The sequence below is a fragment of the Prosopis cineraria genome, unplaced genomic scaffold (assembly GCF_029017545.1).
Source record: "Prosopis cineraria cultivar Desert tree isolate PC_DT_omini unplaced genomic scaffold, ASM2901754v1 PC12, whole genome shotgun sequence".
Lineage (NCBI taxonomy): Eukaryota > Viridiplantae > Streptophyta > Magnoliopsida > Fabales > Fabaceae > Prosopis > Prosopis cineraria.
Window position 1 is genome coordinate 239,894 of NW_026555343.1, and position 18,033 is coordinate 257,926.

At 35.2% G+C, this 18,033-nt stretch overlaps 3 protein-coding genes across 5 annotated transcripts; all 3 read left to right on the forward strand.

The window, feature by feature from the left end:
* The first annotated feature begins 6,351 nt into the window (after positions 1-6,351).
* Positions 6,352-9,794, forward strand: LOC129288455 (thioredoxin H-type-like). 2 transcript variants are annotated; one of them, XM_054925039.1, is made up of 5 exons: positions 6,352-6,534; positions 6,749-6,837; positions 7,918-8,040; positions 8,899-9,021; positions 9,468-9,794. In XM_054925039.1, the coding sequence occupies exons 2-5, from the start codon at positions 6,817-6,819 to the stop codon at positions 9,615-9,617; spliced, it is 417 nt and encodes a 138-aa protein (XP_054781014.1). In that variant the 5' UTR covers positions 6,352-6,534; positions 6,749-6,816; the 3' UTR covers positions 9,618-9,794. The 2 variants fall into 2 exon arrangements, with proteins under 2 accessions (XP_054781014.1, XP_054781015.1); XM_054925040.1 differs by lacking the exons at positions 6,352-6,534; positions 6,749-6,837 and adding an exon at positions 6,971-7,340.
* Positions 9,795-10,611: 817 nt separating this feature from the next.
* LOC129288454 (mannan endo-1,4-beta-mannosidase 6) lies at positions 10,612-13,886 on the forward strand. 2 transcript variants are annotated; one of them, XM_054925038.1, is made up of 7 exons: positions 10,612-10,765; positions 11,257-11,337; positions 11,826-12,099; positions 12,173-12,367; positions 12,460-12,582; positions 12,755-12,966; positions 13,278-13,886. In XM_054925038.1, the coding sequence occupies exons 1-7, from the start codon at positions 10,746-10,748 to the stop codon at positions 13,708-13,710; spliced, it is 1,338 nt and encodes a 445-aa protein (XP_054781013.1). In that variant the 5' UTR covers positions 10,612-10,745; the 3' UTR covers positions 13,711-13,886. The 2 variants fall into 2 exon arrangements, with proteins under 2 accessions (XP_054781013.1, XP_054781012.1); XM_054925037.1 differs by having other exon boundaries at positions 10,663-10,765; positions 11,044-11,337.
* Positions 13,887-14,732: 846 nt separating this feature from the next.
* LOC129289564 (uncharacterized) lies at positions 14,733-15,727 on the forward strand. Its single transcript, XM_054926348.1, has 2 exons — positions 14,733-15,246; positions 15,344-15,727. The coding sequence occupies exons 1-2, from the start codon at positions 14,818-14,820 to the stop codon at positions 15,503-15,505; spliced, it is 591 nt and encodes a 196-aa protein (XP_054782323.1). The 5' UTR covers positions 14,733-14,817; the 3' UTR covers positions 15,506-15,727.
* The last annotated feature ends 2,306 nt before the right edge of the window (positions 15,728-18,033 follow it).

Consider the following 18,033-nt stretch of genomic DNA (forward strand, 5'->3'; position numbering starts at 1 on the left):
TATAGGTGTCCAAACTCACCAACCTAGTACCAATAACCTTACAACCACTTGAACTAACTCAAATGGACTACAACCAACTTGATTAACCAATCATACAATAATAATTATATTCTAAACATAAATTTGCCACTAAAAACCTACTTTCATAATAGTTCAAGAGAAGGGAAATAACCATATACATCAATCCTATTGACCATTTAAACACACAAACAATAAATAATAATATCACTTGCATTAGTATCTCAGCCCTTCATAACAATTTCATCTCATTACATTATCCTAAGTTGAGATACTCACAATTACACATTTCTCATGCAAGTGACCTCAAAACATGGCACATGTCTTTAAGTTGGCATAATCAATATTAGTTCGTTACAATTACAAAAAAGAGAAATAGATGACTATACAAACTCAAGCCTTTCAAATTAGAAACATCTTCCTTCTCTTTGCCCTTATCAAAGCCTTCACCTGTAAAACATAACCATAAGATGAGTCAATGACTCAATAACTAAATAATCTAATCAAACTACTTGTGCATAAGAATAGTTAGTGAGTATGTGAAGTGTTAATAAAACATGTGATTTAGATCTCAAGTTACAGATACACATGGTTATACTATGATGATATACATGATCAACACACTGCCTTATACCTTCTTTATTTCCTCCGACTGAATTTATGGGCTGACAATTTGATAGAATTAAGTTCATGTGATTGGATTGACTTAAGCTCACCAATCATAGGAGGCAACCCTAGCCAAAGGCACCTTCACCCGCTATAGATCACATATTCCCCCTTTCCTTGAATACTTAAGGTGTTGTATGTCCAATCTATCTCAAATAGTATTGAGACTTTCAATAAGAATAAGATTGAACACAGAGACCTCCACAGTGCCAATATACCATATAGGTTTCATATAATGTTTTCTAACAATACTAGAGTGAACTCCTACCCTTTCATAATGATTATGCTCAATATTATGTTTAGACATTTATACACATAACTATACATACATGATTTATTCTTGAACAATCATTTCATAATGAATCATACATTTTCGCAAGTATATACACATATATATATATTTAGCATAAATCTTTCAAAAACCCCATATATGCAAACATATAAGTACATTTCACTTCATATAAAGTTTCTAAATTTCAATCATTTTCTACTAATAGTATACTAGTTCAAAATAATAATGAAGTAATTTTTGTAATTCCATACAACCACCCTAACATGCAAATAACAAGTTTAGATAATTCGGTTACTTCAACCCTTTTGTCACTAAAAGGGTTATTATGGTCAAATATTGTCTCCACAAGTGTTCACTAACGTAACAACACATGATCAATATTTAATCTATTATATTAAACATTTAATTATAAATTCTTACTTTAATTAACCCTTTTTACTCTAATTTTGGGTACCCATTATACCCAAAATCATACTTTAATATCACTAACACTCTCAACACACTCCATTAATTTCATTTAACGCTCAAATAGTTAAATAATGTCACTCCTCCACCCACCTTGTTCCCAATATTACAAATTTCACTTAAAGTTCGTTCAAACTAAAGCTGTCAATTAGGGCCAAGCCCATTGGGCCAACCCTTTTAAGCCCAAAAATAACTAGGGTCGGGCCGCTATTTTGAAAGAAAAAATAGCAATTCAGGCTTAAAAAGGTCGACCCTTTTAAGCCCAAAAATAAAAGGGTCAGCCCTTTTAGGCCCTTTTAAAAATTATAATATAAAAAAATAAAAGATTAAATATATAACTTAAAGAAATGAACATATTAAATAAATTCATCCATCCCTCATTTATTTATTAAGATTTAGCTGATAATATTAGCTAAGTTTAATTTTTATTAGTATTCACTTTGATGTTGCTATTTAATATTAAACCTAAATATTTTAGGTTTCTTTATTATTGTGGTGTAAATTGATTTAAATTTATTTTTTTAAACTTAATTTTATGTATAATAACTTTTTTATAATCATAAATATATTTTTTATAATTTTAAATTAAAAAAACAATTTAAAAAAAAAGGCCGAGGCCCTGAGGGCCGGCCCTTTAGCCCTGAGGGCTAGGGCCAAGCCTTATAAAATAAAACTCTGACATACAATCGGACTTATTAGGGCCAGCCTGTTTAGGCCCTGGCCCTTCAAGGGCCGGCCCTTTAAGGCCGGACTGACCCTAATTGACAGCTCTAGTTCAAACCTTAACTAAAAATATCAAATAACTATAAAATCCTTAAAACTTAGGTTTAGAAGTTAGATTTAACTCTCTAAGGCCCCAACTAAGCCAATAGATTTAGTCAAAATGCAGGGAAAATGAAATCAAGCCCCATATTATCTAAAACCATAGAGATTTTCACAAAAATGAGAAGGGAGAAGGAAAGGAAGCTTATCTGAGGATGATTCTTACTCAAAATACCTCTAAATTGCTCCCATAATAAATCCTTAATACCCACAAGCTCTCCTTTCGTCTCTACTCTTTCATTCTCTTTTTCTTCTCCTCTAAAATCAGATGTAACTCGTGTTTGATTTATTTCAGAAATAGGCCGTGCACCATAATGTATGCACATGGCATAGCAAAGCTATATGCCCATTTGGCCACCCACTGTAGCCCTATTGATTCGAACAAGATCCTAGCTCATTTCTAAAGCTGTCCAAAGGTCCAAAAATCTTATTACAATCCTAAAAAAACATCATTAATTTGTAACTCTCTTAATTTGACAAGTTTAGCCTTCTTAATACTTAAAAATTCAAGGTTCAAAATATAGGATATTAAACATTGAGCCTATTATTTCTTTCATCATGTACAAGAACCATGTCTAATCTTTAAGCGTCTCCTTTCACAATGGCATAAACAAAGGGAAACAACTCATTATCAATGTCATACATAAATGCTAATAGCAAGGTCCTCTTATAAGGACCACTTAGATAACTACCATCTATGTATAGTGTGTGTCTTGCACTATGGATAAACCCTTCTATAAAATAGCCATCAGCTATAAAGATCCACTCAAACCTATTATTGTTAGCTACCACCCACTTAGCAACTATTTTTAGGTTTGTTTCCATTAACCAATCACAAATTTATGGAATTAACATATAAGATTGGTTGAGTCTATCATGGATCTCTTTTTACGCCTTCCCTTTGGCTCTGTATGCTTGTTAGTATGTCAGATTGACACTATATCCTATTTGCAACTATCTTCTAATGTCATTAGGACACTTGTCTATATGAGACCTTATATCCTTAATTATAATAGATGATGTTAGACCTGAACTTCCTTTATAATTAACCATCAGACTATCTTGTGCATAATTCATGTGTTCATTTTTAAACGTCTTTACACAGAAATAAAGTTTCCTTTCCCACTACATATGCTGTGATCTTCCAAGGGTAACCTTCAATGTCACATATCACTCTTATCTTCTTTGTACTATTGTTCTTATATTTGTATAAAAACTTGTGGACAATGCTATATTTATACAATACTTTTCCAAAAGCATAGGGAAAGGTTTGCCCTACACTTGGGAATAAATCCCTTCACTTAGAAGAATTAAGCTCTAGCATTAGTATAGGTGCACTTTGTACTTCACATGATAATGTTAGAAGTTCTCTAGAAGTTTGGCAAGTTAGACATTCTCCACCGCTTTCAAAGGCTACAAGTTCAAAATCATGATCTTGCATGGCAAGAGAATTGCTTCATCCTACATTCACAATCCATCAAACTTTATGTGTCATTTACATTTACATTGACAATCACAACTTTAGTTACTAAAATAACAACTATCTTATAGCAAATGACAACTTTGTTTAGAGGAATTAACTTAGTAACTTACACTCGTGCTTCCTTAATTGTTGCTTTTCCAGTGTCATTTCCTTTACAACCTATATACACATGACTGTTTCCAACATTATACTCAAATAGGATAGCAATTCCATCATTATTAACAAGGTTTGTAAGGGTCCTTTCATTGAAGCTCACAAATGTATTTCATGTCACTAAAATTAATGTCAATGCCAAAACAGGATGATGTCATTATTCTCAATTCTTCAAGTGTCATCCCTTCTCTAATCATTTTTACCCTCACACTTCCCCCCATCATATTATATTTTACCTTCAACATTTTTTACAATTTGTCCCCCTATATGAAAATAACAAAATTGTTCTTTTCCAAAACTAGAAGTAGAAGAAGAAGCCATTTCTCATGCCACCTTGCAATAATGAAATAGCCATTTATCAACATGTCTATTTTTTAAACTTTATGATCATATATCTATTATGTTTTATCCAACAACAACTATTTTTCTTATATTTGTAACTTTATATTAGTTATTCACAACTTTAGTTTATGTATTTACAACACAACTAAAAATGATATATCATTTATCATTTATCCATATAGAGTCAGCAACCATACCCACATTATTTAGTCTTATGCATGAAGAGAAAATGAAGACCTCAATTATTTATGCATATCAACTTTAACTTCAACTTTTAAGGTCACCCACATCAACTTTTATTTTGACATATGAGAGGAGAAATTTAACCATGTACAGCAAAAGAAATTTCCTTTACCCTAATGCAAGCTAATAGAGGAAGAATGATAGCTTATATATCTTTGTCGTTACCCACGTAGCAGCTGAAAAAACATTAAGACAGAGAAGAAGCAGAAGCAGAAAAGCATGCCAATGAATCTATATTAAGGCTTAAGATTTTTATTTCAATCAAGAGTAATTTAATCATTTATATTAATTTTTTAATGATAAAAAAGTCTCTAAAGACTTTAAAGAATTATGATATTTTGTGAGATCAAAAATGTCATTTATGTAAGTCAAGAAGATTTTACTATCATTTTTCCTAATTGTATTTCCTATATAATATTAAGAAAAAACAAAAACTTGAAAAGTTACGCACCTTGTTTCCTCCGCTATTCGGAATAAGGGAGGCAAGAAGCTTAAAATAAAATACTAATATGGATGTTGTTTGTTTGCTTACTCATTAGCATTGTGTGCTCAAATGCCTGTCACTCTATCTTGGCCAGGGCACTGAAAATTGAAAAATGACTTTCCTCTTGATGTTTATTGTCTATGTCCTCTTCTGTTGAACCATAACTCTAAGTTAAAATATTATCTCGAATATCATTAAGTTTCTCTTTCTTTCAGAGAGCCCAAAAATTCTCGAGGAATGATGAAAATCCATACATGATGTATCATATGGTAGAGGAAGAGAGAAAAGTCACAATCATGTAATATTTAAGTTTAACCTTGAAAATACGAAGAAAAGAAAGTTCTGATGAAAAAAAAAAAAGACAAATCTTTAAAAAATTCTCATCTAAGGTCTAAACGTTAACCAATATCTTACCAAAACTAAATGTTTTAAAATTGGCTTCTTGTTCCTTTTCCACAAAATCCGATTCTACCACCTGCTGCCTAATACTCTAGATTTTAGTCGTATGGATGGAGCTATTACCGTCAAGTATAGCAGCAGAGTGTTCATATGGTGACAGGGGTCGCCACGAGTTTAGACCAGGCCGATTACTTTTGTTATCATTTCTTTTAATTGGCTCTATCATGCTCTAACCTAATCCAATTCCAGACTATACCAATATACGGTTCTGGGGCTCCTCAGACCCAGTGGTGGTGTTAGAACTTTAGATTGTGAGGTGCAACATTTTTAAAATTAATAACTTAAAATAACTAAAAAAATTTTAAACTCAAAATCTTTGAAATTAGGCTAAAGGGTGCAAAATATTTGAACTAAAGAGTATAATATATTAAAATATATGAACTTTTTTTTATAATTTTCTTCAAACTAAACGGTGCATTTGCCCCTTTCCTTACAACGTAGCGCCTCCCATGCTCAGACCAATAAACACCTTTAAATTGCTGGCAAAAAAAAAAAAAAAGAGCCCTTAAATTATTTTTGAGAGTTGGAACAGAGCACACGAGACGAGGTTAGCTGGCAAATCTTTGTCCGTGTCTTTTGCGTAATTCAAACGTGGCTCCCACTCTCCGGTTTAGATGATCAAGTTGAATCTCAGTCGTGTTCCCAATTTTGCCTCCGTTTTATTAAATTTTCTTCCTAGCATTCTCTTCCCGAATGTCGCGTTTTGATTACTGATATTTTATATACCACTCGACTCAAGACCGCTCGTGCTTTTCCTCGTGTGGCGTACCAATCAGAGATACATGGAAAGGGAGACGCCAGCCTGCAGTAGGGACCGGGAGTGGGTCTTAGTTGTCTTCACTTTTAATTATTAAATAACAATATTAAATGTTGGTAATTGTTAATTATTAGTTAATCAATTGAACTGAGGAGAGTCGGGAGGGGCATTCAGGCAGTCTTGAACCGTACTGTATCCAAATCATCAACATATTTATCCACCTGCTCTCTCTCTCTTTCTCTCTCTCTCTCTATCTCTTGTTCCGCTTGTCGGAGCCACCCCTTCTTCCCATTCACTTGCCTGCTTCCACCTCACTTGTCGTCCTTTCCCTCCAGCTTCTCCAAAATTAGGTTTTCCTTCTTCACTTTTTCTATTCTGCATTTCTCTCCTCTTTTCTCCCAATTCTATTCTCTGTTTTATAATCTCTTTCCTTCCACTCAGCTCACTGCTTCAAATCAAACTATTCAGGCCTTGCTTGGCTCTTGTCTGCCCCACTTTCTTCTTATTGCTGATGGACTTTTGCGATACTTGTTCAGCTAAAGTTAGTGTTTTTTCTTATTTCAGGCTTCACTTGTCATATTAATTCTCCCCTTGAAGTTCACAAGTTCGTGGCTTTGAAGCAATAATAATACATGGGGAACTGCATGGCTCGGGTGAGAATGTTTTGATATTTTAATCAGAATCTCGATACTTGTGCTCATTCTATGTTTAAGGCGTAAGGACTCTCCTGCTCTCTTCACATGCTACTATAAACTGTCATCTCCAATCAATTGCATTCTCTTGCAGGATATGGAGAAAAATAATCTCCGTAGCTGCAAAATCTTTTAGCACTGAGACTAAGACTGAGCTTGCCTGTAGCTTTCAATGGACACTTTTTGGCTATATTTAACGAGTTTTCAATTACTGGGGTTCATGAGAATGGCATTATGAAACCCTTCTGTTTTTGTACTCTTTCACTGTTCCTCTTCCTTTTCTGTCGATAGAATTTTAGTGCCTCAACCACAGTCCGAGGTGATCTCGTACGTCTGCAACCTGCCTATGTAAATTGCACCGTAAGTAATAAGTGTCAAATGTATTGGAAAAGGGGAGTAAAGGAGCAGAATGGAGAAATGGATGTAACAGGATGTAGCATCGAATAGAATCCATGCAAGAGAAGGTAACGGGTTATTATTATAGGCATGCTCAATAATGGAAGGGAGTTTCTAGCTTTAAATAGTGGTATTAGTCAGGTAGTCAGGTTCTATTTTCTTCCTCTTCAGATGATGTTAGAAACGCGGAGAACGTAAAAACTAAAATTGCTTTATTTTCCAAACGCATGGAAAATATGATGTTTTACACTGAATGCAACTCTTGTATAGGTGCAAGTAAACCAATGCTCTTCACTTTTCTATAATTGGCATCTATTCTGATAATGTTGAAATCTAAGTAATAATAGCCCGTTGGACATAACTCAATAAGATAGGTAGATGCTTGGTGATTGTGAGAAAGGGATCTGAATGATACAAAGTGTTTTAACTGTAACGTGGATGTTTATTCTTCTGTCAGCCTACTAGCTTCATGAGTCCTGACCTTTTGTTTCCTCCTTGCTACTGGCTTTCAATGTGAAAGAAAGGAAGAGAGTTTCTGTGTATGGTTTTTCCTTAATGGTTTCAACATTTTATACTGCATTAGTCTACTTCATTTATTGACATATCATATATGAAAGAGAAGTTTCATTCTTTGATTGCTTGTAGTCTTCAACCAAGGATAACTATTCTGATCATCATGTGGATTTTGCTGCTGGGAATGTACAACTTATTACTTCCAAAGAATCTTGGGATCTGAAGATGGAAGAAGCAAGAAAAGATGGCAAAATTGTAAGATTTTCATCTTACATGGTTTGGGAGTATATTAATACCCATTGTTTTTCACTAATGCTTATAGCCTTGGCAACATTTCAGAAGCCCTATAAAAATACACATTTTTTAATATACCATATTTTGACCTTGGTTAGTGCTGATTAGAATATTCTACATACTCTATTTTTCAAAACCTAGTACTGTCTCATATTTTGACTGTCATCAAGCTTGGTGTTCAACATCAACATCATATCTTATCAATATGAGTCTTAGTTCTTTTCAGTAGCACATATCCTAACGTAAAGTTTTGTGTGTCCTATTCAGAATCATATGTGGTAACTATATCTAACCATTTAATGTGACAAGAAATTTAGACGTATTTTTCATGTTATTGGAAGATAGAAATATCAAATATGAGCTGATATTTTCAAAATTGGCTGAGTCATGCTCTGGTAGATTCTTCTTGGGTCTGCAGGAAAGCTTTTTAAAGCACAAACAGATTTCCTTGATCTAGCATGTTTTTAGTCTGACTAATCTATACTGAATTGCTGATGTCAAATTGACTGACAACTAGTTTTATCATATTGTCTTTGGGAAGATAACTATCTTAATGACACGGGTTTGATGTGGCTATTTCTGACATGCTTCCTCCAAAATATTCTGTGCCGATATTAATTTGCTTAGTTGGAAGTTTATCTACTCTTAATCTCTTGCTCTCACACACACTAGAGCATGCACGCATAAACTCTAAATTCAAGCCCTCATGTTTTTTTCTATGATGGTTTAAATGCTTGCTGATAGTTCAGAAGATTGTTTTTATACTTCATGTTATTCCTTATTATGATTTCTTTTCAACTGGAGTTGTATGTTCAACAGGTGATTGCAAACTTCAGTGCATCATGGTGTGGCCCTTGTAAGATGATTGCACCTTATGTCTGTGAGTTATCAGAGAAATACCCGTCAATCATATTCTTAGTAATTGACGTTGATGAACTCACTGTAAGTAGTGAAGCTATAAATGTTATCACTTCATACCATGATTTTGTGATATAATTTAGTAGTGACGCATGTGTTTTTAACTAGTACTCTGTACTCCCCCTTGAAAGCGGATGTAGAATTCTTCGTTCAGGAAATGTATTAATCATTTCATCAATAAACATACATACTAGATACATGCATAACGTCAAATCAAAGATGAAACTTTATTTGATGATATTTGAGTTTTCTCTTGATTAGAAATGTAATCTTTAACATGTCCCTTTACTGCAAAGCTCTTTAGGTTTGGAAATGTAAACAAAACTTAGGCCCACCATTCCTAAAGCTCAAAACTATTTTTAATCAAGAGAATGAGGATCGCAGAGATCAAATTTTTGTGTATTTATGACTAGTTTTTTCTTTGTGATCTTTAAGTCATGGGGAATGTATAATGATTCTGTATGTTTTAGGACTTTAGCACTTCCTGGGATATCAAAGCCACTCCAACTTTCTTCTTTCTCAGAGATGGGAATCAGATTGACAAACTGGTAGGAGCCAACAAGACTGAGCTGCTGAAGAAAATTGTTGCCATTACTGACTCAATTGTTGAGCGTCAATAAGGACTTGTTTCCAACGGCAAGAAGCTGTGGTTCTCCTTTATCAACTCTGTATACTGTTCTTGTTTTGCGTTCTGGATGTAAATATTGGATTTCGCAACGATGTCATTCATTCAAATTGGCGTCACCATGTTCTAGCAAGTCTGTTTTGGAAATATATAAAAAGTTGCCTTGTTTAAATGTTTCCGAGCGTTTGTTTGATCTTTTCGTGCAAGGTAGAGGATGAAATTGTGCAATTCGGATCAATCTGATCATTTCCAACATTTACACGAGTGAATAACGCACAAAGGATATTAAAAAAAGAAATAGAAAGAATAGGAGAATAAATGTAAAAATTGAAACTTATGTTCCGCACAATATTTTGTACTATTATTTAGATTCAAGTTAAAAGTTGTGTTTGATCATCGCAATCTTGTCTAGCTTCGATATAAAATATAAGGGTGATAACAAGCTACAGTATACGCAAGACATTTCTGTGTAATGCGCAGGGATAACGTGCTCAATTGAAAAAGCAAATGGGTTGAAGAATGGAAAAGGTAGAGAGGGCGTAACTGAAATTGGAAAATAGACGCATGATATGCTTCATACTTCATACTTCATAAAATACGAAATTAGGAAAAGGAAACATCATCTGCAAAATATGATAGCCATTTATCTTTCATACTTCATATAATATATATCATGCTCATATATATGCATATACCTCTTTACCCAAGAGGCCATGGATGATGAGAATATTCCAGTAGATCAACTTAACTTGATGTAATCTCTTTGGACATTGAATACACTCCTTTCAGTCAAATACATACATACATACATATACATATATATATATAGTTCCAAAACAAGTAGGTGTCAAGATCAGAAGATGGAAGCAGTGACAAGTAGGCAAGGCTACACTGAGCTTAATCAAGGAACGGCGGATAACGAAAGAACTATTGTTGACTTTAGAGGCAGCGGCTATTTCTTTCGTCCAAGACAAACAGTGATACAAAAGCTTCACAATCACAAAAGACATTTCTCCATATACTTACCTGAGAATTCAGATCCACCGCTTGCTTTCTTCTTCTTCTACTTTTCTTTCTCATCAGCTCAAAACCAACCTCCCCGCAGGGTCTTCTCATACAAGATATGGGTTCACACATTCACAGGTATGAATTATATACACACGAACTCGTATGTGGTCCTCCTTTTTTCTCCTTGATGGAGGACAAATCTTAATTGTTGATAGAGACATCGCAACTAATACTGCCTGTACGAACTATTAGCGATTTCCTGAACTACAGTCTGTTTTTGTGCAACACAATCAATCTGACGTACCTTGGCAGTCACAAGCTTGCAACTTTACTCCTACCCTTCATCTCTATTTAATTTTGCTTAGCAATGGAAGAGAAGGCAATTTAAAGCTTTTTTTTTCTTCGCTTTAAAGATTGAATATTAGAAACGTGATCTCTTCTTTCACACTACTCTTCTGAGGACAAGACCACATATCTATATAATGTGGTTCAAAAGGGTCTGGACACCCTGGCACGATGATCAGCTATATGGATCCCCACAAGAGACTCGGATTATTACGCACCATTTCTTTCATCCTTTTTCTGATTCTTACTAAAGATTTAAGCTGCTCTGCGTTCGGTGACAGCGAACACGACAAATGGAGCATCGTTAAGGACGAGCATGAAGAAGCCAACAATCATATAGCTGATCCTGTCTCAACTTATGTGTATGTTCACTATACACAAAAGCTCCCCCCCCCCTTTTTTTTGTTATTATTTTTTAATTTCGTTGTAATCGTATGAATTTTGCTTCTATTTTCAAAGCTTAGCAGAAAAGGTAATTGTATAACTTATTCTTGAGTTTTTTTAACTTTGCACAAACATTCCTTTTTATTTTTAAAATCTACGCAACCTGGCTTTTAAAAATGAATAGTAAAAATTACACAAGCATCTTCTGAATTTTATTAAAATAAAATTACCTAGACGCCCTTTCCATAATTGGAGAAGATTTGCATATATTTTTAAAGTTAAAGAGAGCGGCATATAATTTTAACAAAATTGAAGAGAATTTTGGGTGGTTTAATCTTTATTTTATAAGAAACTTCGCAAAATTCGGAGAGTGATATTAGTTTTAAAAATAGGAGGGTGATGTAATTTTTTGACAAAATTATGGAGAAGTAAGTATATTGATTAAGTTTTTCATTGTTCATATCAGGAGTGAAATGGAGGACGTGGAAGAAGAGTGGGAGATGGTACAGAAGAAAGGGAACCAGTTTGTGGTGAATGATAAGCCATTTTATGTGAATGGGTTTAACACTTACTGGCTGATGGTGTTTGCAGCAGATGAGTCCACCAGAGGAAAAGTCAGTGAAGTGTTCAAGCAAGCAGCCTCAGTGGGCATGACAGTTTGTAGGTCTTGGGCTTTCAATGATGGCCAATGGAGAGCCCTTCAGAAATCCCCATCAGTTTATGATGAACAAGTCTTCAAGGTTCTGTTTCCTTGTTATCCCCTGTTTTTCTCACATCACTAATTCATCAAATGATTTTAATTCTCATTGACAGGCCTTGGACTTTGTGGTAAGTGAAGCGAGGAAATACAAAATAAGGCTCCTATTATCATTGACTAATAACTGGGAGGCATATGGTGGCAAAGCACAGTATGTGAAATGGGGTAAAGCTGCTGGCCTTAATTTGACCTCTGATGATGACTTCTTCTCCCATCCCACTCTTAGAAGCTACTACAAGACCCATGTCAAGGCAAGTTTCTTAGATGCACAACATACACAGCTCACCTCAATTCCTTCAGATTATTTTGTCTGAGACGCTTTTTTTCCTGTTTCACTTTGTAGACCGTGTTGAATAGGGTTAATACATTCACAAACATCACTTACAAGAATGACCCCACAATTTTCGCTTGGGAACTCATGAATGAGCCTCGATGCACTTCAGATCCTACAGGCGATAAATTACAGGTTCTGTCCCTCGTGTATTTCTTTAGTTCATATACAGTTCTTTGTAAGCGTTTAATACATTGTTATTTTATATATCTCGGCGTCTTTGGATCAAAGACGACATCATGACATTGACAGCATTGGAAAGACCACCTATGATTTCACGAACTGAACTGAGCTGTGTCTGTATTAGGATTGGATACAAGACATGGCGGTGTACGTGAAGAGCATTGACCCAAAGCACCTTGTGGAGATTGGATTAGAAGGATTTTATGGCCCTTCAACTCCTCAGAGAGTTCAGTTCAATCCAAACACATATGCTCAGCAAGTTGGAACAGATTTTATCAGAAACCACCAAGTTCTTGGTGTTGACTTCGCTTCTGTTCACATATATCCAGATTCTTGGTAACTATAGTCAACGGTTATATTTTTCAGTTGTAAACTTTCAAGTAAATGACCGCGTAAAGTTAAATCATAATCTCTGATAGACCACCTCACATAAAGGTTTGTTGGGTTGAACTCTGATGCTTTGGTGACTGTCAAGAATGACTTCAACTAGAAAGTCCGAGCTTTGCACTAAAAATCAACAAATAGTCTTGTTAAAATCTCTTAACATGTAGATTCTTGAAACACCTGTGCTATCCATTCTTTTCTGTCACCATTCTTGGATTTTTCTACATGGCATCTCTGATGAAGAATTATTGACCTGGATGAAGGATTTCTCAAGCAATTTCTGAAACGCATCTCCCATTCGTAACATCTTGGATGGAAGCCCACATAGAAGATGCTGAAAAGTATCTTGGAATGCCTGTGGTTTTTGCTGAGTTTGGAGTGTCTGCAAAAGATCCTGGCTACAATTCAACTTACAGAGACAACCTTATAAACGCAGTGTACAAGACAATCTTAAATTCCACGAGGAAAGGAGGGAGTGGAGCCGGAAGCCTGCTATGGCAGGTGTTTCCTGATGGAACAGATTATATGGATGACGGGTATGCAATTGTGCTTTCAAAGTCTGCTTCCACCTCAAGCATTATATCCCTTCAATCCACAAGGCTTGCCCTGTTCAACTCCAGGTGTTCTTGGAAATGCCACTGGGGTTGTAAGAAGAAAAGAGCACTGGAAGAAATAATCTATCATGATGAACTCTGAAGCAATATCCGCCAGGCTGTCTGTTTATGATGGATGCAAGAGTATCAGCATCAGTTTGAAATATGAAACGAAGGGATAAATATCAGGATATGCTGTATCATTCTGCGTGCATCAACGTCAATACTGTATTGATCTTGCAAGTTGTGATGTTCTGATTATGCAGCTCATTTCATCTACATTTCTTCCTCACTCTTTTACCGTCTAGGCGTGGAAAATAAACACTAATGTCTGAAATAAATGTTCTTTTATCTGAATCAACAACTGAAGGAAGCTAAGACAAAATTTCAACAAACCTGACATTTCAACAATTAAATATACGGACAAGAAAATATTTTTTGCTATTTTCTTTAACCTTTTCAATCACGAAAATATGGTGAAGTTCATACTCATCCTATCAAGTTGCGTTTATAAGTTATTCCCAGTAATTAATTATTGTTATGATTACAAACAAATTCATGATACTTAATCCAATATTAGTGACTAAATTCATCATGTTGAATAAATTCAATAATTTAACTCCACTAACCTTGATAATTTAAAACAGCGAGGGTAGCCAATCAATTCATACATGTTACATTTACAAGTTTTGAGAAAAAAAGAAAAATATATAAAGTGTGAAAAATATATATCATGCACTATCAGTATCACACTTCTTTGTATATTACTTTTTTACCTTCGTAATTTATGGTTGCATCATTATTAAAAAAAATCTAAATCACTAATCTTAAGCCTAAAATGTTCGGAAATCTAGCATAATGGACCCATGATATAACTTTTTTTTTTTTTTGGGATAAATACTGGAACCATGAATTAACTACCAAACACGAGTACAACCGTACAAGCAGACTCCTTCCATGTGTGTACTAGTTTTTACTTTCCTTTTCCTTTTCTTTTTAATTTTCATAGATGGGCGCTTTTAATTAAAAGAAGAAGAAAGAAATAAAGAAATAAAGAAAGTAGTAGCCGTTAGCGCCTGTCTGGTTTTAAATTCAAAATCCATTGCTACTCCTCCCATATGTATTGAGCGTATGTTCTCACAAAAGTGGAAACTGATAAAGGGAAAAAGAAAAGCCTAATAGAACAAGAAGAAGAAGAAGAAGCTGCGTGATGCAAAGATCGCAAATGGTTCAGACTCCCATGACCGGAGCTCCCAAGTTGCGACCCAGATCTGGTCGAACGCCGCTTCAGCCCAAGAATTCTCCCGCCAAACTCATCCTCGATCCTGTCACACCCCCCAAATCCAAGCAAAAACCGATCGAAATCTCTGTGATGAAGTGTGATTCCAATAAAGAGAATCTTGATCCCATGAAGCTGGAGCCGCTGGATGCGTCGCTTGCTGAGGAACTCAGTGCAATCAAGAAGAAGCTCGAAAGGCTAAGATCCGACAAAGAGAGCACCGAGAGAATGTTGAATGAGAGGGGTTCAGTGTTAGATGGTTACCTGAAGGAGATGGAACTGAGAGGGCAGTTTCAGAAGTGCCTTGAGATGGAGGTTGATCGATTGTTCCGATTGAAGGAGCTTAAGTCTCGCTGTATGGTACGTATACTAGTTAAACTATAGAAGTACGATTTGGTTTCAATTTGATCGATAGCGCTATGATTTACAGGCTTCTGTTTTCTTTTAATTGAAACAGAGGGTTTCTCCAATTAAATCTTTGAGAGATAAGGAACAAGAAAAGACGATTAACGACTCGCCGTCGGAGGTAAAGATTGAGGATATGGTAGAGTCAGGGGAGGAATCTGAGTTGCAAAGTCCAGGATCATCATCGTCCCGAGTTGATATGCAAAAAATCTGATCATGATTCGGGCACTTCCATGAATGAGTTTCAAGGTTAAAACAATGTGTGGGGAAGTCTCGATTCAATACATAATGCCTCGTTATGAATGAGTATACATTTTCTACTCCCATCTCTAATTTTCAATTAATTGTACTGCCAGCAAGAGATGGAAGAAGGAGGGGGGATGGGAGTGATATTTTACCACATCATTATTATATAAAGGATATGGCTTTTCTATTATCTCAAAAACTTCATTAGCACCGTCATATTATGCATCACAGACACATCATGCTGTAAGATTTTGTCTCTCTCTCTCTCTCTCTGCATATATCACTATATTAATCATACTATTAACTGACATAAGAAGTAAGCTTGCTTTTATTTCCTGGGGAAGAACAATTTGATTTGCCAATAAGGATTTAAGTTTGTAAATTCTAAAATAGGATTTAAAGGGCTATACTCAATGCGAAGTCGGTTATTGGACAAATTCTTGCTGATGGACAACCTATCTAATATAGTGACATAAATCTTTAATTTGTGACATGGGAGGAGGTGTTTCGCGCAGGGGTTCAAATATGAATAACAGACTTCAAAATCCTCCCATGAATCTCTTCAACAGGAGTGTTGTAAAAGAAATAGGGAGACGTGTAATTGAGGTCCAGAAATTACTCTAGATTGACTCATATGTAGGTTAACCTTTTTTGTGATTGGGAGGAGGTGTTTCGCAGGGGTAAGTATCAGTAACAGACTCCAAAATCCTCCCATGAATCTTTTCAACAGGAGTGTTGTGAAAGAAATAGGGAGACATGTAAGTGAGGTCCAGAAAATGATCTAGATAGATTCATTTGTAGAAGGTTTTTCTGGTATGATGCAGAGAGGTGGGCCAGCGAACCCTACCAGGGTTGTCGGAGAATCCCATTTTCTGCTTTACTTGCGATACAGGACAAGAATCGTATGAGGCTTTTGGACCAATGTTGTTGCGCAAGTGGATAAAGCCATAAAGGAGAGTAGTCGCATCTCCATTCACCAAAGAAACACTCTTACAAGCCTTTGATCCAACAATCAACAATGGTAAGGTGATCAAGCATGCAACCGTCGTACAATGAAGTCTCTACTCTGTACCCAAATGTAATGATCATTATTATTAAAATGGCCCCTTCACTGCTCAGTCCTCATATGACATGGGTTCATTCTTTTTTTCCCTTTCCCATTTGTTTGTATCAGCCAGCGCGGTTCTTGATTGTTTTTTAATATCATGACATGGGCAACTTGCAAGTTGGAAGAGAAGTCATCACTTAACTCCCTTGGACCAATAATTCACCACATCTGCCTGGATGTGCACCTACTTTTCATATAGGAATGGGATTTAATGGAACAAAACAACAAGACAATTATGTTTGGCATGATATTAAAAAAAAAACAATGATGCTGCATAATGCATATAGCCAACCCTACCTACTTAATGGGATAAGGTTTCTGTTGTTGTGTCATATTGTAGAATTTAGGAAAATCACAGTGAAGGACCTTCGGAGAATTTTATTTACCGAGAAGGACCAAATGATTTTGAAATCATGCTGCATGACCAAGGAACCAAAACGTAATTAATTTTTAGTGTGACGATAAAAATGCCCCTATTTTTTTTTTAAATCTCCTCAATAACCGGCTATTGGAGCTCTAGCGTTGTTGTTTAGACTGCCCTACAGCACAGGCCATAGGAGCTCAAGCGGCGGTGGCAAGACCGCCAGTCGGAGCTCTAGTGTTGGTCACCAAACTGATGAAGGAGACAAATTATTTTTTTTTTAATGTGGCCAAGGTGGGATTTGAACCTATATCCTCTTAGCTTCCAAAAAAATAATTAGCCACTAGGCTAACAATTCTCTTCAATTATATAATGCAAAAAAAAAAATATATATATATATATATATATATAACTTTGTTTTTGCTTTCCATGCTAATATTTACTAAAAGCTCAATGGTTAGTTATCATTTTACAAATGGCTACTTGTTGAATTATGAACTAGACTTGTTAAAAAATTTAATTTACATTGGTTTTTATAAATGCTTACTTGTTTTTATTACCAAGAATGACAAGTCCCCATTAGCAAGTAAGCATTAATAAAATAATTCTCTGACGCCTCTATCGTTTCCTCAACTCTCTCTTCTATTTTATGACGCACACAACTATTTGATATATTCAAATTTTCGTGCATCCAATGCGGCATATGGTGTGTCTTTCACAGCACATGGCACAGAATGGCTCAACATGGTTTTTAAGCCTCCTTCTGTGCCTCGGTCCACCCAAACTCTAACTTAGCCCTCTTTTAAAGCTGGTCAATGATATAATAACTATATTAATCATCCAAAAACATTACTAATTCATAAATCTCTTATTTTGATCAATTTACCCTTCTTAAATACTTAAAAATTTTGAAGTTGAAAGATTAGGATATTACAATTTTTTCCTCCTTTTAGGAATTTTGTCCTTGGTTTCCCAAGACGCATCACTGAGAGTCATGTTCTTCCAAAAGATTTTAACCAAATGAATG